The sequence below is a fragment of the Corythoichthys intestinalis genome, chromosome 10, assembly GCF_030265065.1.
Source record: "Corythoichthys intestinalis isolate RoL2023-P3 chromosome 10, ASM3026506v1, whole genome shotgun sequence".
Classification (NCBI taxonomy): domain Eukaryota; kingdom Metazoa; phylum Chordata; class Actinopteri; order Syngnathiformes; family Syngnathidae; genus Corythoichthys; species Corythoichthys intestinalis.
The window spans coordinates 15,846,249-15,863,226 of record NC_080404.1 but is presented as its reverse complement, the minus strand read 5'-3'; the positions used below and the strand labels follow the sequence as shown (position 1 = coordinate 15,863,226).

The 16,978-nt window shown below is 38.0% G+C and overlaps 1 protein-coding gene across 10 annotated transcripts in view; it reads left to right on the top strand.

Annotated features, from left to right (window-relative positions):
- Positions 1 to 16,978, top strand: part of tacc2 (transforming, acidic coiled-coil containing protein 2) — a 77,026-nt gene that overhangs the window by 36,029 nt on the left and 24,019 nt on the right. For 9 of the 10 annotated variants that reach the window (XM_057847773.1, XM_057847777.1, XM_057847776.1 and 6 more), the window contains one exon: positions 2,202 to 2,432. The exons of the other annotated variant lie outside the window; for it this stretch is intronic. In XM_057847773.1, the coding sequence (XP_057703756.1) occupies positions 2,202 to 2,432 (231 nt within the window). The remainder of the gene's footprint in view (positions 1 to 2,201; positions 2,433 to 16,978) is intronic. 10 annotated transcript variants of the gene reach the window in all.

The window sequence follows — 16,978 nt, the reverse complement described above, 5'->3', positions numbered from 1 at the left end:
ACTATCCTCATTAAAATATGAAAACGTATAAATGTTTGGGTGGTTTTAGTTAAAGCAGACCCTTTTTTCATCTGTGTAATTTTGACAAAGATCAGATCACATTTGATGGTGATTTTATGCAGAAATGTGAGAAATTCCAAAAGGTTCAGATGTTTTTTCATACCTCTATACAAGCAAAAATGATCACGTATGCTACTTTTTGATCAAAATGAAATGTTTAATAGAAAGGAGTTTTACCAGATTGGGCTGAAATGAACTCAATATTTATTGCAGCTGATGTTTATTAGAGTGAGCAAGTTTGCCTGCTTGTGTTACCCCACCCCTAGCCAGCACGTCCCTCCCTCCCCAGCCTGCCCTCTTCTACCCGGGTCCTCTGAAGTCATTTGCTTTGAGCAGACAGTTGAACAAAAGCCAGACTTCAAGACAAACACTTGAGCATGTGCTGAGCGTGCATGACTGACTCGGTCAGAGTGAGTGAATGACTAAGGGGGGAAAAGGACTACAACATATTGGGAAGTACTGTACCTCTGTTGGTTCGGAACTCTACAGAAGTGTTTCCATCAATTTAGTTAGCCTTAAAGTAAGACTCAATGGCAGAAATGTAGGTAAGTTGTTTTAAAAGTCACTGCCCCTTTTTTTATGTTTGTGTGCTTGATTAAGTAGATCCAGGTGGATATAGCATATGGTCTGGAGGTAACTATTGCACTCTGCTGACCTTAGCAGATGGGCAGAGGTGAGGGTCAAGTAATTAGACAAGGGCCCAGAAGGTGATAAAGACTTGCAATGACTCACTCATTCAAAATTGTTTTACCTTCCTCACTTGCTTGGTATCAAAGAAACAGTAATTTATTGCCTTTTCTAATTCTTCATAACTTTTAAAAGTACTAAGCACACAGGAAACATCCTGTCATTGTGCCAAGTAAATATGTTTGCTTTAAAAATGAATGAGTGCTACAGTGGACTGTAAATAGACTGGTTGTCATGGTAATTGGTGGGTCATCTCATGGCTGTGATTATTTATAAAGCATTGGATCATGTTTTAATCTCTTATAGATTTAGTAATTTTTGTTTTGTTTTGAATTTAGGGCGCTGTTATGTATAAATTAAGCCTCCTCCTTTTACTTTCTCAAATAAATCAAGAAATATGCTTTTTATGAGGTTTCCTGGAACCACTTATATCCAAACGTGTTCTGACAGATACACGGTCTCCATCCAGGTGTTAATAAGTGTTCAGCTATCTTTAAAGTGTGTCACTGAAAATGAGCACATATTCTCCCTTGTTGTACTCTTTTTGTTCTTTGGAATTTAATTTGGGCCAAGTAGGAATGGACCACCTGTTAACTTCAGTATGTCAACTAACATTTATACATGCAAAGACAAAATCGGTGTCCAGTGTAGCGTTTTCTTGATCTATTTTCTATCTGCATTGTTTTTGTCTGATTTACAGACTGAAGTAGATAGTTTGACTCTATGTTGTGCCTTTGCTTTGTCTATTTCTAGCATGCATTTGCCAAGTTGGCCAGAGAATGAGACATGCAGCGCAGCCAAATAAGATTGATGAGTTATAGAATTTTTTAAATTCTTCATTTGAGTCACAATGTTCCAACCCCTCACCCTGACCCCCCATGAAAAACAGGAAGTAGTAATAAATAATTACAAATGTATTGTTCCTTTCAGAGTTTATGCCGCAAAAATTGTGGTGGGAAAAACAATCAAATAAGGCACTACCTTAATAACATTTTAAATCAAAAGTTTATTGAATAATTTGAGTCTATTATGGTTATGATATACTGTATGCCCAGCAGATCAGATCCTCCAAATTTGTTTTAAATAAAACATGCTTTAGTTCTGCAGACTCCCCGAATATTTTTAGAGCTAGCAGGAGGCTTGTCGCAAGTGCTAACAGCTGCATGGGTGTCCAACGCATTGCCTGTCAGATTAGGGCCTAGCACTGCTGATTAGATGAACCTGGATAAAGGCCAAATCCACTCCTCCAAGTGGCCTATCACGACTGAGCATGACATATTCAGGCAAGCTTCTCCATTCACTCATTCTTTAGGGATTCACTGAGTGAAGTTGGGATGGTATAATATGCTTCAAGTCAATATTTGGTGAAACTGAAATCACAGAGGTGTTGCGAGGTAAGTCTACATTACTTGAGAAGCAGCAACTGTTGATTTAATGTGTTCCCCTCCCTCCAGACTCCCTATCACTGAGCACACAGAGAAGAGTGATGCATTCCTTATAACTTCACCCACACACATCTTGCCTTTTACCGATCCTGAGCTCCCCGCTCCTTCACTTGCATCCCCTTCTCCAGAGAAGACACCACCTGCATCTCCCCACCGGTCTACCTTTCCTACCTCTGTACCTTCCAATCATCAGAATGAAGACCCCTGCCCCTTCTCTGCATCTCCACACCTCCTTCTAAGGTATTACCTTTCCACGAACGGTCCTTTTTTTATTAGTGTAATGTACGCATACAACTGTTTGTTTGTATTAAGTAAATGTGGGTTAAGCTGATTCTTGTTGTTCATCCTCTCAGCTCAGATGGTAGCTGTACCCATGTTTGACACTAGTCCTTTTAGGCTACTAAATTAGTATAGGCTATTATCAACAAATCAGAACTAATCAAAAAGTGTTAATTTTCCCACCTTTTCTTCTAATAAAAAAAAAAGAAAACAAAACAACAACAATATGGCAGTCATAGTCAGGAAAAATACAGTTTAAAAAGCGGATGTATGACATTTGTACTTGAGTATGGCAAAAATTTACAATTTTGGCTTATAAATGTTTTCTGTCACAGAATCATGGTCAAACGTTTACACAATTGCATTATACATTGATATTGAGGATGGTGTTAATTACCTAAGTGTCAAACTAGCAATGTTCTCAACAGTTCTCATCTGAATAAGTACACTGCAAAACACACACCTCCTTTAAACGAGTTAAATTCCTTTGTTTTCAGTGTAAATCTACTAGAAATAAGTGAAATTATCTGCTAGTGCTTCAAGTAAATTTTACTCAAATTAGATTTCTTGAAAAAAGAAAAATAGCTGGATGAAAATAATCTTAACAAATTTATTCTAAGCAAACGCAAACTACGATGTAAATTTTAAGTGACTGCTTTGTACTGTTTAAAAAAACAATTTTTTTTTCAGTTTTAAAATTAAATAAAAGGAGGATCACATGTATTGTAATTATTTTTCTTGCAGTGGACAATGCACAATTTCAACCTGAGTACAAATTACCCACAACAGAAATGGTACCCGGTACTTTTTCCTCACACTCTTATAGCTTCTTGCGAGACCAGGTGCAGTACATTTAACAACCAGCAGATAGAAATTCTCCTTTTTTTTCATTGTACGCATTATGCATGTACTGGTATGATATTCTGACGGTATGATAACCTTATGCCAAAATATCATGGTTTCAAGGTATCACGGTATTGCAATTACTGCTCCAAAATGTGTTACTTTGATATACAGTATCTGGGTTAAAAAAAAAAAAAAAAAAAAAAATGTTTCCATTGAACAGGATTTTTATTTTTCAAAACATATTTAGCAAATTGGAACTTAAGTATAATGTTAAGTTAAGATAATTAAAAAAAAAAATCTAAATAAAATAAAATAAATGCAGTCCTTTAGGTGAACCTAAACCCACAGCCACAGCTCAACATTATTACCATCAGAACAAAAATATTTGAATTATTTTCCATAAAAAGCACACATGTATGACTCATATCACGTTTACATTATACAGTAACCACATACGTGAGATAAATGTATAAACTACGAATGTCGTGACAAATGCTGAACAGTATACTGCAACTGTATTCATAACTTCATTAATTCTTCCTTAGATTGATGTTGTCGTGTAATGCTCAAACAAAGCATTGGAAATTGTTTAAAAGATTTTTTGTATAATTGTAAGTAATATTTTGGTGGTAGTGTAAGTAAACACAGAATTGAAAGCAAAGTATTGGCATAAGCAGTGAGTGTTCAGCACCCAGTGTCAAGATATGTAAGGCTCCCTGAAAGCACCTTTGTATGTTCATACAGCGGAATCGCTTTTTTCTGTTTAGATTTCATTTTTATTTACCTGACTATAAGTTCTCTCTACTCACTATATATATTTTTTTCTGAGCGATTCCACAATCTCTGACAAAGTGGCTTAGCTTCATACTTTCAATTATTTTTATGTCCACTAACTCAGTAAGTGTTTTTATTCCAGTTGAAGGGGTGTCTCCCTGTAGTTTTTTGGTATTTGGGTTCTATTTAAATATTAACTCCCGATTCTCACATTCAACATTTATAGTAATTTAGAAATAGAAATTAGAATAGAATAGAAAAATTATATGACTTTCAAGAGGTTTAATTTATTTTAGTTACCCTTACACTAAACACCAACCGCTTCACTATTTGTTTGGAAGCATTTTTTAAATATAATCTCAAGTAGCTAACAGCCTTTTAGTGCTGCTGGTAGTGACCTTGATTTCATGCGAGCCATGTTATAAATCTTTCAGGGAAAAAAAGACTATTTCTTACCACCCAAGTGCGATGAATATTTTACTCCCTCCTTTGATTTGCATTTGAGGCTAAAGTGCAAGACCAGACAACATCACAGTCATACATTTTTTTCAGGCTTTGAACATTGAACTGGCTGTACTAATTACGCCTTCACTTTAGCATGGGGGCAACTGCGGGAATGGTTTTAACAATTTCATTTATTACCTCTGGCTGTTAAAATTTGACCACCCACCCACTTTAGAGCGGAATTATGTTAGTATTTCCAGAAAGTGCATTTACGGATGGTCTACATGTAACTTATTCCCCTCCCTCTACCCTTAGGAAAAAAATGTAATTGGACCAAGAAAGCTGACTTTATGTTGCATGTATTGCATTGTAGGTGGAGGTCTAGGTCTAGGTCTAGCTACAAGATTTGCAGTGCTGGGGGCACTTCTGTTTTCGTAAGCCCTCATTCACACACCTCTCCATGAATGCACAGCAGATCATCCTCCTTAAATTTCAGGTCCCACCCCTCTTTGCTCCTTGGACAGTCAATAGGAACTTTGTGAAACATGTTCCTGCTCTTATTGCATCTCATGGGACTCATTCTATCGCAGATGTCTAAAAATGACAAACTGGAGTACATGAATGGACTTTCCGATGCTGCTCAAAATTGGTGTGGAAGTCCGGTAATTAGACCAGCACACATATTCAGTTTAGAGTATACCAGACCTCTGGCCTAAATTAGCCAGGAAGGGCTTGAGTTCACTAAGAAGGCCTTAGACTTGTACAATGACAATAAGGGCATTCATTCATTCATTTAAAAGTGGATGGTGGGGTGCCTTTTTTGTTTATATATATGTGGCACAATTTAACACTGTATTGGGTACTCATTGGCTGCCGTTGACGTCGCTGAATGTCCTATCCTATTATGACTGGGAGGGATGGCAGCGATCATTCGATTACGATGCTATTTAAATGCTATGGAATTACAAAATAATGATAATTTAAAATAAAATGATGGCGTTATTAAAATGTTATTGATATATCATTGTATTTATTCCTAAAAAACTCTATAGACAAGTTTCCTGAGCGACCATTAGGCGCGCCATCTTTGACATTTTCTGCTCTGGACTTCCTGTATAGACAGAACACCATGAATTGCGGTTGAAGTAGACAAAGTTTTAAACTGCCAAATCAAACCAGAGGAACCTACTGAATCTCCAAAAATGGATTCAGCACGACGTAAATGAGACTCTTAGAACCTTCTGTGCTGTGCTTGGTTGTGTGAACTCCTGGAAGCACCTATATGTATATATTTATGTTTGGAAGTGGAATGTTTTGAACAGCGTCCAGCTTCAAAGCGCCAGTGTGGATCTACTTCGCCTTACGCCTTAAATCGAGCAGACAATAACTGAAGGATGTGATCTAAAGCTAAAAGATCAACCTAAAAGATTGCGTGTTTGGTATTATCACTTCGTTGATCGTTCGTGGACAAAATTTTAATAATCTTTGCAGTCTGTGTTAACATGGGGTGTAGTCGAAGACTGATACACCAGCCACTTGAGTGACCAAGATGAGGCGAAATTACAAACAATGTTTCCGTTGCTGAATGCAGAAGGGCTGACACGGATTTTGTTGTTACAAGGAAATACCATAAGGTATTTTTTTATCTAGTTACAGTTAGGGATGGGAATTGATACGATTTTTACGATTCCGATTCCATTATCGATATTGCTTAACGATTCGATTCTTTATCGATTCTCTTATCGATTCTAATTTCGGGAAAAAGAACAACAAACATTTTGATTGGCATCAAGTTTGTTTAATCAGAAGTCACAACCTTACAAACTCACAACAAGGTCAAAAGAGGCCCAAAGCCTCAATGTTAACCGTGGCAATAAGTGGCAAATGCACAAGAATGTGTAACATTTAGAATATAGAAATAAAAAATATTGGTATATTTTGGCATATAAGTCGTTGTTCTGCCTTTGGCAATGTCCCCAAACTTTTTCCTGTGAGGGCCAAACAACTTTTCCCTTCTCTGATGAGAGGCCGGGGTGAGTTTGTAACAGAAAAAGTGTGACGATTGCAGGAGTGCGTAAATGTAAAAAAATTATTGTTTTTCAGAAAGCCACAATCAAATAACCCTGTGTGGATTCTTCACGGAACAAAAGTAAATAAAATAAAAATAATAATATAATAATAATAAATAATAATAGCACTATTAATTAAATAGATAATAACCAAATAACCCTCTCTGAGCTATTCACTGAAAAAGGCCAGGAAATAAATAACACTACTGAGGGAGAAAAAAACAAAAAAAATTCAAAATGCTCTCTGGAATTGTTCAGGGGGCCGGACCAAATATGGAGCCGCGGGCCTTAGTTTGGGGACCCCTGTTTTTATTTACCAGTATATTGAAATGCTTGCCTTTTAGTTTTTATGGTGCTTTCACGCTCAAGTGGTGGCGCCCTTGCGCTTCCTCACGCAAAGAAGAGCGCGCTCACGTGAAGAAGAGCGCGCTTACACGCGAAGAAGAAGAAATGCCGCATCCAAGCAAGTGAGCGAGTTAGTGAGAAAGGGAAACACTGCCACGAGCCTACGTTCTTTGTTAATGTTTGTAAAATATCTAAGAGCCAGCGCCTGTATGTATCATCTTCTGTGTTGTTTTTGTGTGTTTCCACTCGCGATCGGACACTTAAATGCAGTTGTGTAGTGGTTTAAATGATGTGCTAATGCTAGCGAACGCATGCTAACTGTTTGTTATTACTGTGTTAGCAGCTAATCATCGCTGATTAGCATCGTTGATGCAAACCTGTTTGTTATTGGGGACGAAATTGATTTGTTTCATTTCTATTTTTAGTTTCATGTGATGGTTGAATAAAGTCAGCAAATTATACCAACGTCTTCTGCATCGTCATTTGGGAGTTTAGCTAGCTGTATAGCCAGGACTGAGCCTTAGCGTCTCGGTGAGGACAGTGCAGTCTATTCCCTCCCGATGCAGTTATTTCCATCTCGCAATGACTGCAAGTCGCTTTGTTGTAATTTTTCCTCGTGAAGTGAAGACACACTTTCGAGCGTTCGAACCTACGTGCTGTCATTGTTATGTTTATGCCGGCAATGCTCGTGCTAAACTATTGTAACCTTTCATTTTCACCCTTTTTCTTGGTGAAGTGTAGCCAAACTTTGGAGCGAGTGGTTCTTGGCGCCATGCTAGTTTGATGCGTCTGGACAACAACACACGTCACGACGCAATATGCGTCTTTAGGGATCGTTAAAGGGATCGTTAAGGCTTTTTCATTGTGATGTCGAGGCCTCGAAACACTCGGAACCGGTTCGGAATTGGAATCGGATTTCGATTCCCATCCCTAGTTATAGTTATGGTGCTGTATTATAGGATCATCGCACATGTATATATAAAAACAAATACTGTAGTATGTCATTCTTTTTTCTTAGTTTTGGACAACATAATTCCATTTCTTGTTTTATTTAAAACAGTTGTTGCATGTGCAAAACGGTTCAATAAATCACAAATTATAAAATTATTAGAAACATATTAATGAAACATATTAATGAAGGTGGAGCATAAATCGACCATCATCAAGGTAGATTGCACGTAGTCTTGATATATGTCCATCAACGTAAATGTTGTTGTGAGGCACATAAAGTTGTCTTCCCTTGCCTAACAGCGTTTTCCATCTGTAAACAAAGGATTAAAAAACGTGCAACACTTGCATTTATGCATTTAGGGTTAAAAGCCCGTGTATGACTTGTAGTAGATGAGTGTTTGTTTTCCATTTCTTTATCGTTGAAACTAATGCAAAGCTAATTATGTCTCAGCTGTGATGCAACACACAGAATTGTAGTCAAATTGAACATAATTGTACCTGTTATATGCTTTGTGCTAGCATAGTCTTGGTTCACATCTGCCTTCATGAACAAACAAATTCCTATATTCCATTTATAAGGACATGTTCAACTGGATGCTTCAGAGTTTTTCAGGTCCCTGATTGCGTTTCCATCCACTGCCATTAAATCAATAAAATGCAAAACTATTTTGGTCGTGCCGACTCTTAGCCATTTCTTCTTGTTGTCGTCCCATGTTGCGATGATGGCAGATACGGCATTTCCAAATTGTCTTTATCTAGGGATTTTGATGCGTGATTCCACGCCAGCTCCACTGTTGTTTTGGTTAAAGAAAGTGTAAAATGGAAACTTGTCTATACAAATAATTTTAAAAAAATACAAAAATGAAAAATATACATGAAACAAAAAACTTATTCCCATAAATACCTGGCGTCCAGACATGTGGACATCCCATTTTGGGTTATGTAGGCCACACATGTAAATCAAACGTTAACATTGTGGCTTAAATGGCGCAAAATGTGATGTCCACAGAAATACTCACTTGCCCTATAAAGGGGAAAGGGGCAATATACTTGCTAGATGAGGCTGTTTCTTTGTAGTTGCTGAAACAATAGATTTGGATCTTATGCAATAGCGACTGATACAAAGAAATGGAACTAAACTCAAAAGTTAGATGACATGAAGTGGTATGAAAAAGTATCTGAACCTTTCGGAGTTTCTCTCATTTCTTCATAAAATAACCATTAAATCTTTGTCAAAATCACACAGATGTAAAAACTGTGTCTGTTTTAACAAAAAACACCCAAACATTTATAGGTTTTCACATTTGAATAAGGATAGCATGTAAACAATGACAGAAGGGGGAAAAATAAGTAAGTGAACCCTCTGCCTAAGGCGACTTAAAGAGCAATTGAAACCAATTTTTACCGAACAATTTAAGTCAGGTGTGTGCCTAATTACTGATGAGTGGTTTAAAGCTGGCCTGCCCACTATAAAACACATACCTGGTAAGAATTGTATTGATGAGAAGCATCAAGGGGTGGGGGGGAGGGGGCATAAAATATTAAATGTGATGGTTCACGTATTTTTTTCCCTTCTGTCATTGTTTGTATACTATGCTATAAAATATGAAAACCTCTAAATATTTGGGTGGTTTTAGTTAAAGCAGACACTGTTTTTTATCTGTGTGCTTTTGACAAAGATCAGATCACATTGGATGGTGATTTTATGAAGAAATGTGAGAAATTCCAAAAGGTTCAGATACTTTTTATACCACTGTATCACTACTATTTTTCTCAAAGATTTTTTTTTTTTTTTTACTTCTGAAATCACTGTGGGTGTGTGTGAAAGAAGTATTTTTTCTAAAAATCATATTCTACATGCAAAAGATAAATGCAGGTGAAAGCATTAGGCATCAACCTGAGGCACAAGGAAGGCATTGTCTTTTTGTGGGCTATTGTTGGACTCCCCCTTGAATGGCTGTGGTAGTCATCTTGAAAAGGCCTGCTTGTGTTTTTAAAGGCACAGGCGTCTGTTGCTGCTATGGGGGGGTGTCTCAAAGGGAATAGAAGGGGGAGGAGGCAGTGTGCACAGCATCACAGAGCTCAGCAACATCCAAACAGAGCGGAGGTACCTCAGACACACAAAAGACAGCAAGAAGCTGGATTTTTATGTTATCGTTTTGGATTCATCTATCCTTGTACTTTAATGCTTCAGCATTATTTTACAGTTGGACTACAACGGGGAAAAGGAACCATGCCTCCAATGCGCGCGGGAGATGAGAATGGGCGATGCTATGCATAAATTGATGAGGATTTAATCATCCGGTGATTCAATGTGAGGAGCGGGACGATGTTATTTTCTGCAGTGCAGCTTTAGGAGGTCGCGCTCACCTCTATTGCTACCTTGCTGCAAGGATCACAGCAAATGCAAGAAAGAGTTTTAAGAGGGAGCAGGTGCATGTGGACAGTGGTAGGCGAGGGGAGCAGAGTTAGCTGAGAATGGGAGCCAACGAATCCATGGAGCAAGGACAGACCTCCTGTCCTACTCAAGAACACATGTGAGTCTCATGCTGTCTGCTTTTTTCTTCATGTAGTTATTAACTTGTGTCTGGCAGCCCAGAACAGCAAACAAAGCTTTGCTGTCATTTTGCTATTGTGATGTAAATAGAGGGATCAGCGCACATGCGCAGTCACAGGCACATGCGTGCACATGTGAATCAATTCTTTATGGACCAGATGGAGGCAATGCGTTCAAGCTGGTGGGCTGATATTTTGACCTGCTCCCATTGTTGCTATGGGGAGACGCCAGTGTCAAAATGGAGCACGGTGTGCAGGAATATGACTGGACGAGACTCGATGTAGAGTCAAGGCAAGAACGTTCCACTTAGTGTTATTTATAGCTCAGACACTTCTGCACTAGGTAGCAAGGACCCGTGCAGGGAGAGAGAGAGAGTGTGAGAGATGTCATTTGTAATGTAAGGATGAATGATTTATCAAAAGAAAGCATTTCCAAATATGTACTAGAGAGCTGAATGGTGGTTTGAGTTGTTCTTCATGTCACATTGCAATGTTTTTTTCCTGGCTCACAGATGTCGCCCTGTAGAAAGCACCCAGTAAATGAGGTTAATGATGTATTTCAATGGAGCACAAATGTATTTTCTATACTCTTGTATTTGACATGGCAAAACCCAAAATCTAAACCCTAAAATAAGCGCTGTGTTTCCGTCCGTCGTGATGGATGTTGGGACTTGTGTTAGGTACCTTGCATCTGATCTCATTATCAAAATGGTAATCTTTTTAACCCTGTCCTTCCTGCACATGCAACACTTTTTTTTTAATGTGCCATCTGCCTGCTCTCAATATGTCAGATTAGGCTATGTGGGATAACCTCATTCTTAAACCTGTGTATGTCATTGTTTTGAAAATCTTCATCTGATTCCTTTCTTCTCTGTACAAAGCACTATTTATCATTACTCTAAACAGCAGCTGATTAAAGCTCTTGTTTTGAAGCGTTTTTACTTACTCATCACCAGTTGACACCTGTTTTGTGTGAAAATAAAATAGGCTTTTTAGTTCACAAGTGTATTCCCCATGACCAGTGTTGTTAATAACGGCGTTACAATATAACGGCGTTACTAACGGCGTTATTTTTTTCAGTAGTGAGTAATCTAATTAATTACTTTTCTCAGCTTGGCAACGCCGTTACCGTTACTGAGGCGGGAAAGGTGTGCGTTACTAAGTTGGTTGAATAAAAAAAGTCAGAGAGACGCACTCACGGAGACGAGAGAGCAGAGCAGGAGTGGGGAAGACGCCGTTGCAAACACGATGCTAGGTGGCTCCAATAATACCTGACTGTAGCCTACAAACTACGCCCATATGATACGGTAGATATCACATATTATAGAACTAGATGCTACAGATCGACACGGCTGCATTGGCAACATGGTTTAAGGACTACATGCGTTAGTAAACAGCCGCCATCTTAAAGCAGTAGACCTCTCAGGAAGGCTCTGCTGTAGAGATCCTTCCTAGCGAACCTACTTTTAAAAAAATTTTTTTTAATCTAAAATGGTCCTAAATCGGCAAAATCTTGACTTAAATCTATCTTTAAATGCTGAAGCAGTTTTAAAACTTACACATGTTGAAAGTAGACAGAAGGGAACTAATGCAATAACGGGAGCAATTTTAACAACTTTAACAGTTGATTCACAACTTTAAATGACTTCCACACATAGCAAAGGTTACTATCTAGTTATCGCAATACCCTTGTGTCTAGTTAAGTGGAGGGTAAAGAATTGGGCTAGGGCCAATTGTCCCAAAAACCCTTTAAACTTCACATTGTGTGACCTTTTTTTTTTTTTTTTTTTTTTAATGAGAAAAAAAAAAACATGAAAATTATCACTAGTTACTTTGCCAAGTAACTAATTACTCTTAAATTCAGGTAACTGAGTTACTAACGCAATTACTTTTTGGGAGAAGTAATTTGTAACTGTAATTAATTACTCTTTTGAAGTAAAATTAACAACACTGCCCATGACCATCGAGAGCAACACTACCCAGTCTTGACACTTTTGCACAGTGTCATGACAAAACAATAACTCCCTCTGCTGGTCTGTTTGCGTCCAAAGTATGGTGCATACTTGGCTCTGAAGAATGGGCAGAGGGTACTTTATTAGCTGCTGCTACTCCTTGCTAGACAGAGTTTGGACCTCTTTTTGCCTTCAGAACTGCCTCAGTCCTTTGTAGAATGCATTGATCAAGGTGCTTGAATTATTCTTCAGAAATTTTGGTCCGTATTGACATGATGGCATCAAGTTCATTTCCATTTAGGAAATGGAAAGAAGTGGCTGATTGACAGGGGTGGGTAGAGCAGCCAAAAAGTTGACTCTGGTAAGAGTAGCGTTACTTCTAAATAATATTACTCAAGTAAAAGTCGTCATCCAAAAATGTACTCAAAAAAGTATTTGTTGGAAAGAATACTCATGTAATGAGTAAAACTGTAACTGCTCACAATGTCAAATTTTTTGTTTTAATAATGGTATATTTTTTTTCTTAGCACTTCTGTATTATTATACTGTACTATTACATATTACATGACCATATTAGGACAAAAAGCTCACACAAAAATAATCAAATTCAGACCAGATCAAAACTATGGAAAGATCACTCGTCGAAAGCGCTTGCAGGGTCGCTGGAAGTCACGCACTGCAGGGGGTGCTGAGGATCTTTTTGTTTTTCCCATCCAAAAGCAGCGGTCCAAATTTGTCAAGTTTGCGTGTTTTCTCCATACAAGCATGCACATTATTGATAAGCATATGCTTTTTCCCGTCTTCCTTTGTCTGTCATCGTCTTTTCGGGGTAATTATTCCATATTCTGTGACTGTCAATGATTCTCTTTCTTGGCCAAACTATCCCACATTCTGTAACTGTCTATGATACTGATGATGATGACAATGACAATAAATTTCATTCATTTCATTCACATTGGCAGTACACATGCATGCTGGATAGTTTACATACTACTGCTAGGCTACTACATAGACAGCATTTTATTTCACCTACTGTGTGTTGGATTTTTTTGTATTGGACATAAAAGCCCCCGTGTATTATAATGCAAATCCCGGCATCTTGACGCCGCAATGACACACGAAAACATTTGAAAACTAAAAGGTTACAGGTCAATTGCACGCGAATAACCAATACTCCAGTTTAAATGTGCTGCTAAACAATACTCCACAGTTTAAATCTGCTGCCAATTTTTCCTCGCTGTGCACTATTATAGAACTATCATCATAATCATCTTGGTTTTCGACCTCGGATTGAATTTTAGAAAATTTAAGTGTTTATGTTAAGAAAAAAAGAGCTTTTGTGTTATTGTCTCCTCTGTCAACTGTTAACTTTTCCGTTCTAGTAGCGCCTTATTCAACGTGACCCGGTAGCAAGCAAGGTGGTGAACATGTTATTAACAAACAATAACTTTTGCAACGTATATATTTAATCTCCAAACCTAAATACACTATTGCTTCAATGTGTTTTATTTATTTTTGTGAAAAATAATCTTCCAAAACTTTTTTCTCTCCAACACCAGGGGGTGCTACGGCCCCCTCAGCACTCTTCCCATGCCACTGAGCCCATGATTGCTCTCTAGTGGAGAAAACACATTGTTACCTCTGATTGTTATAAGTCATGTGGTTATTGTTTCGACGTCTCATTGAAACTGAAACTGTCGGCATCTCTGGCAAAAATAAAGTCACTACGTAGAAAGAGGGAAAAATGTAACACCCGAGTGTGGCCAATAGTAAAGTAAGAGTATTGTGTCTTCAAATCTACTCAAGTAAAAGTAAAAAGTATTGTGTGGTAAAACTACTATAAGAAGTACATTTTTCTCAAAAAGTTACTCAAGTAAATGTAACTGAGTAAATGTAATGCGTTACTACCCACCTCTGTTGATTGAAGGGCAGGTGGAAGAGAAAACAGCATTTGGATAGATAAAGTGTGTAGGATAGGGCAATAGGATATGGGATGTGATTATTGATCATTGGCGTCCACAAAACATCATCTTCCATATGTCTTGAAATGCGATTTGTGTCCATATTTAACTATGAATTTTGAAAACATGCCTGTGCGTAGCGTACATAGTCATGCCATGAATGAAACATATGGTGGCAATTCTAGTTACCATGGCAACGTCAGGTCTGCAGTTGCAGGGAAACAAAAGACCCTCTCAGAGAAGATGAACTGAACATTTAATTGACATATACTCAATTTTATTTTTACTGGTGATTAATACACGACAGACAGACTTATGGTATAGTCCAACCCTTATTTGGGCCACGGATAAAATTTTTTAAAACTATACGTCCAACACAGAAACTAGTAATTTGTACATATAGCAATACTAAACATCTTGCAGTTCACCACCAGGTATGTTGGTCTCAGTGCACTTGCATTTGTAGATGAGGAGTAATTTGTGCTGTCCTTCTTGTTTGCGCTTTTTGTTTCTAAATACCGTAATTTTCGGACTAAACCACTACTTTTTTCCCTCATTTTGAATCCTGCGGCTTATAGTGCAGCACGGCTTATTTGTTGATTTATTTGGGTTAATTGGTCACACTTTATTTGACAGCGGCGTCATAAGACTGTCATAAGACCATCATAATTATGACACTATCATGGGTCTTACTGAATGCTTATGACAGATGTCATTCAGTATCATCCGGCAAATTATGTCACTAATTCCATTTAAGTCCAGCTCAGATCTTTTATATTCATTCAAAAGTGAGATAATTTGCCAGATGACACTAAAAGTCATCTGTTATAAGCATTCGTTAATGCTCATGACATTGTCATGTCATAATTATGACTGTCCTATGACAGTCTTATGACGCCACTGTCAAATAAAGTGTTACCATATACCATAACTAGCAATTAATGAAACAACTGGAACAGTAACTGATTAAATAATTCGCACAGAACATGAATTTTGATTGTTATTTGCATCTGTAGCGCTGCAATGCATGGTAGGAGGCGTTTTGGACGATAACCGTGTTGACAGCAGGCGGCAGCAGAGGTTGACTATCTCCCCCAAGAGAGCAGTGATGGCCAAATGAAGCTTCTTCAAGCAATGAATATTTGCAGCCAAAGCTTCATGGTAGTTCATTTGGTCTTATGATGCCGCTGTCACATAAAGTGTTACCAATTAATATCTTTTAGGGGAAAATATCACATAATACAATGAGAACAGCTGCGGTTTATAGTCCGGTGCGGCTTATCTATGAACAAATGCCGTTTTCGTGTAAAATTTGGTGGGTGGCGGCTTAAATGGAGTCAGGTGCGCCTTATGGTCCGAAAATTATGGTAGTTCAAAGGCTACTTTTTTAATGCAGGGTGATTGTTTCCAAGTTGCAAAGTAGTTTTGAAGGCGTCATTGCCTCAGAGAGCCGGTTGCTGCACATTTGGAGCGTGGGAATCAACCATGGCAATAAATCCTTATTTTAAGTAGGGCTCCTGCTTATTGTCTGTTAAATCCAGCTTTGGTTTTCTTCATGATGAACTGTTCTTATGTCCTCACACTGTGCATTTTCCCCTTTGCAAAATGTCTTGTAAGCGTCATGACTAGAGCTGAAACGAATACTCGAGCAACTCGAGTAACTCGAGTTTAAAAACTGATCCGAGTAATTTTATTCACCTCGAGTAATCGTTTATTTTGACAGCTCTAAGCATCACGTTTTGCTCGGACTACTTTTAATGCCGGACAACGCGCTGATGTCACGTTCGTAGAGGAAGTAGGCAAAAAAAAAAAAAAAAAAACTTACTGCAGCAGACAGCCGCTACAAACGACGCCGACGTTGCTAAATACTAGCCCGCACATGCTAGTTAGTTGCAGGTAGCGTCTGAGGAGTCTCATAGAGATCACATGTATGTTGAACTAGATGCCCAATGACAGACGAGGCCGCGTCTGGGCAGGGTTAGCAAACAGCCGCCATCTTAAAGCAGTAGAGCGCTAAGCGCTAATAAAGAGCGCTAAGCGCTAATATATAAGATTAACGTTACTGTCAATACTAGCTCACGTAACGTTAGCCCTGCGGAGGGCTAGATTTCTATTAATTAAGACCACTTTCGATGCGTGGCTAACGTGTCTTACATACAGGCTTTAACATAACATAGCGTTGTGGAGTGATGAGGGTGTCAAATAAAAACTCAATAATGCTAACTATCAATTTTAGCTCAGTAGTCATTCCTTTAAAAACACCAAGTAGCACAAGTCCCTAATGTGCTCCAATACAGCCTGGATCATACATTTATTTTGAACACTGCAAAAACTCAAAATCCTATCAGGACTTACAGTTTAGACTAACTTAAAACTTAACTAGAACTTAAAAATGGCTTGACACAAATAGAAATTCAATTGAAAAACGTGGGGAAAAAATCCTAACATTTAAGTGATGTGTGTTATCAAGCGTAAAGGCATTTTTAGGTATATATATATATATATATTTACTTTTTAAAATAAGATCTAAAGGTTTTTTGAGTGAAAGCAGTGAATTAGTCTTTTTTTTTTTTTTTTTTTTTTAAATTCTAGTTACATCTGAGATGCAG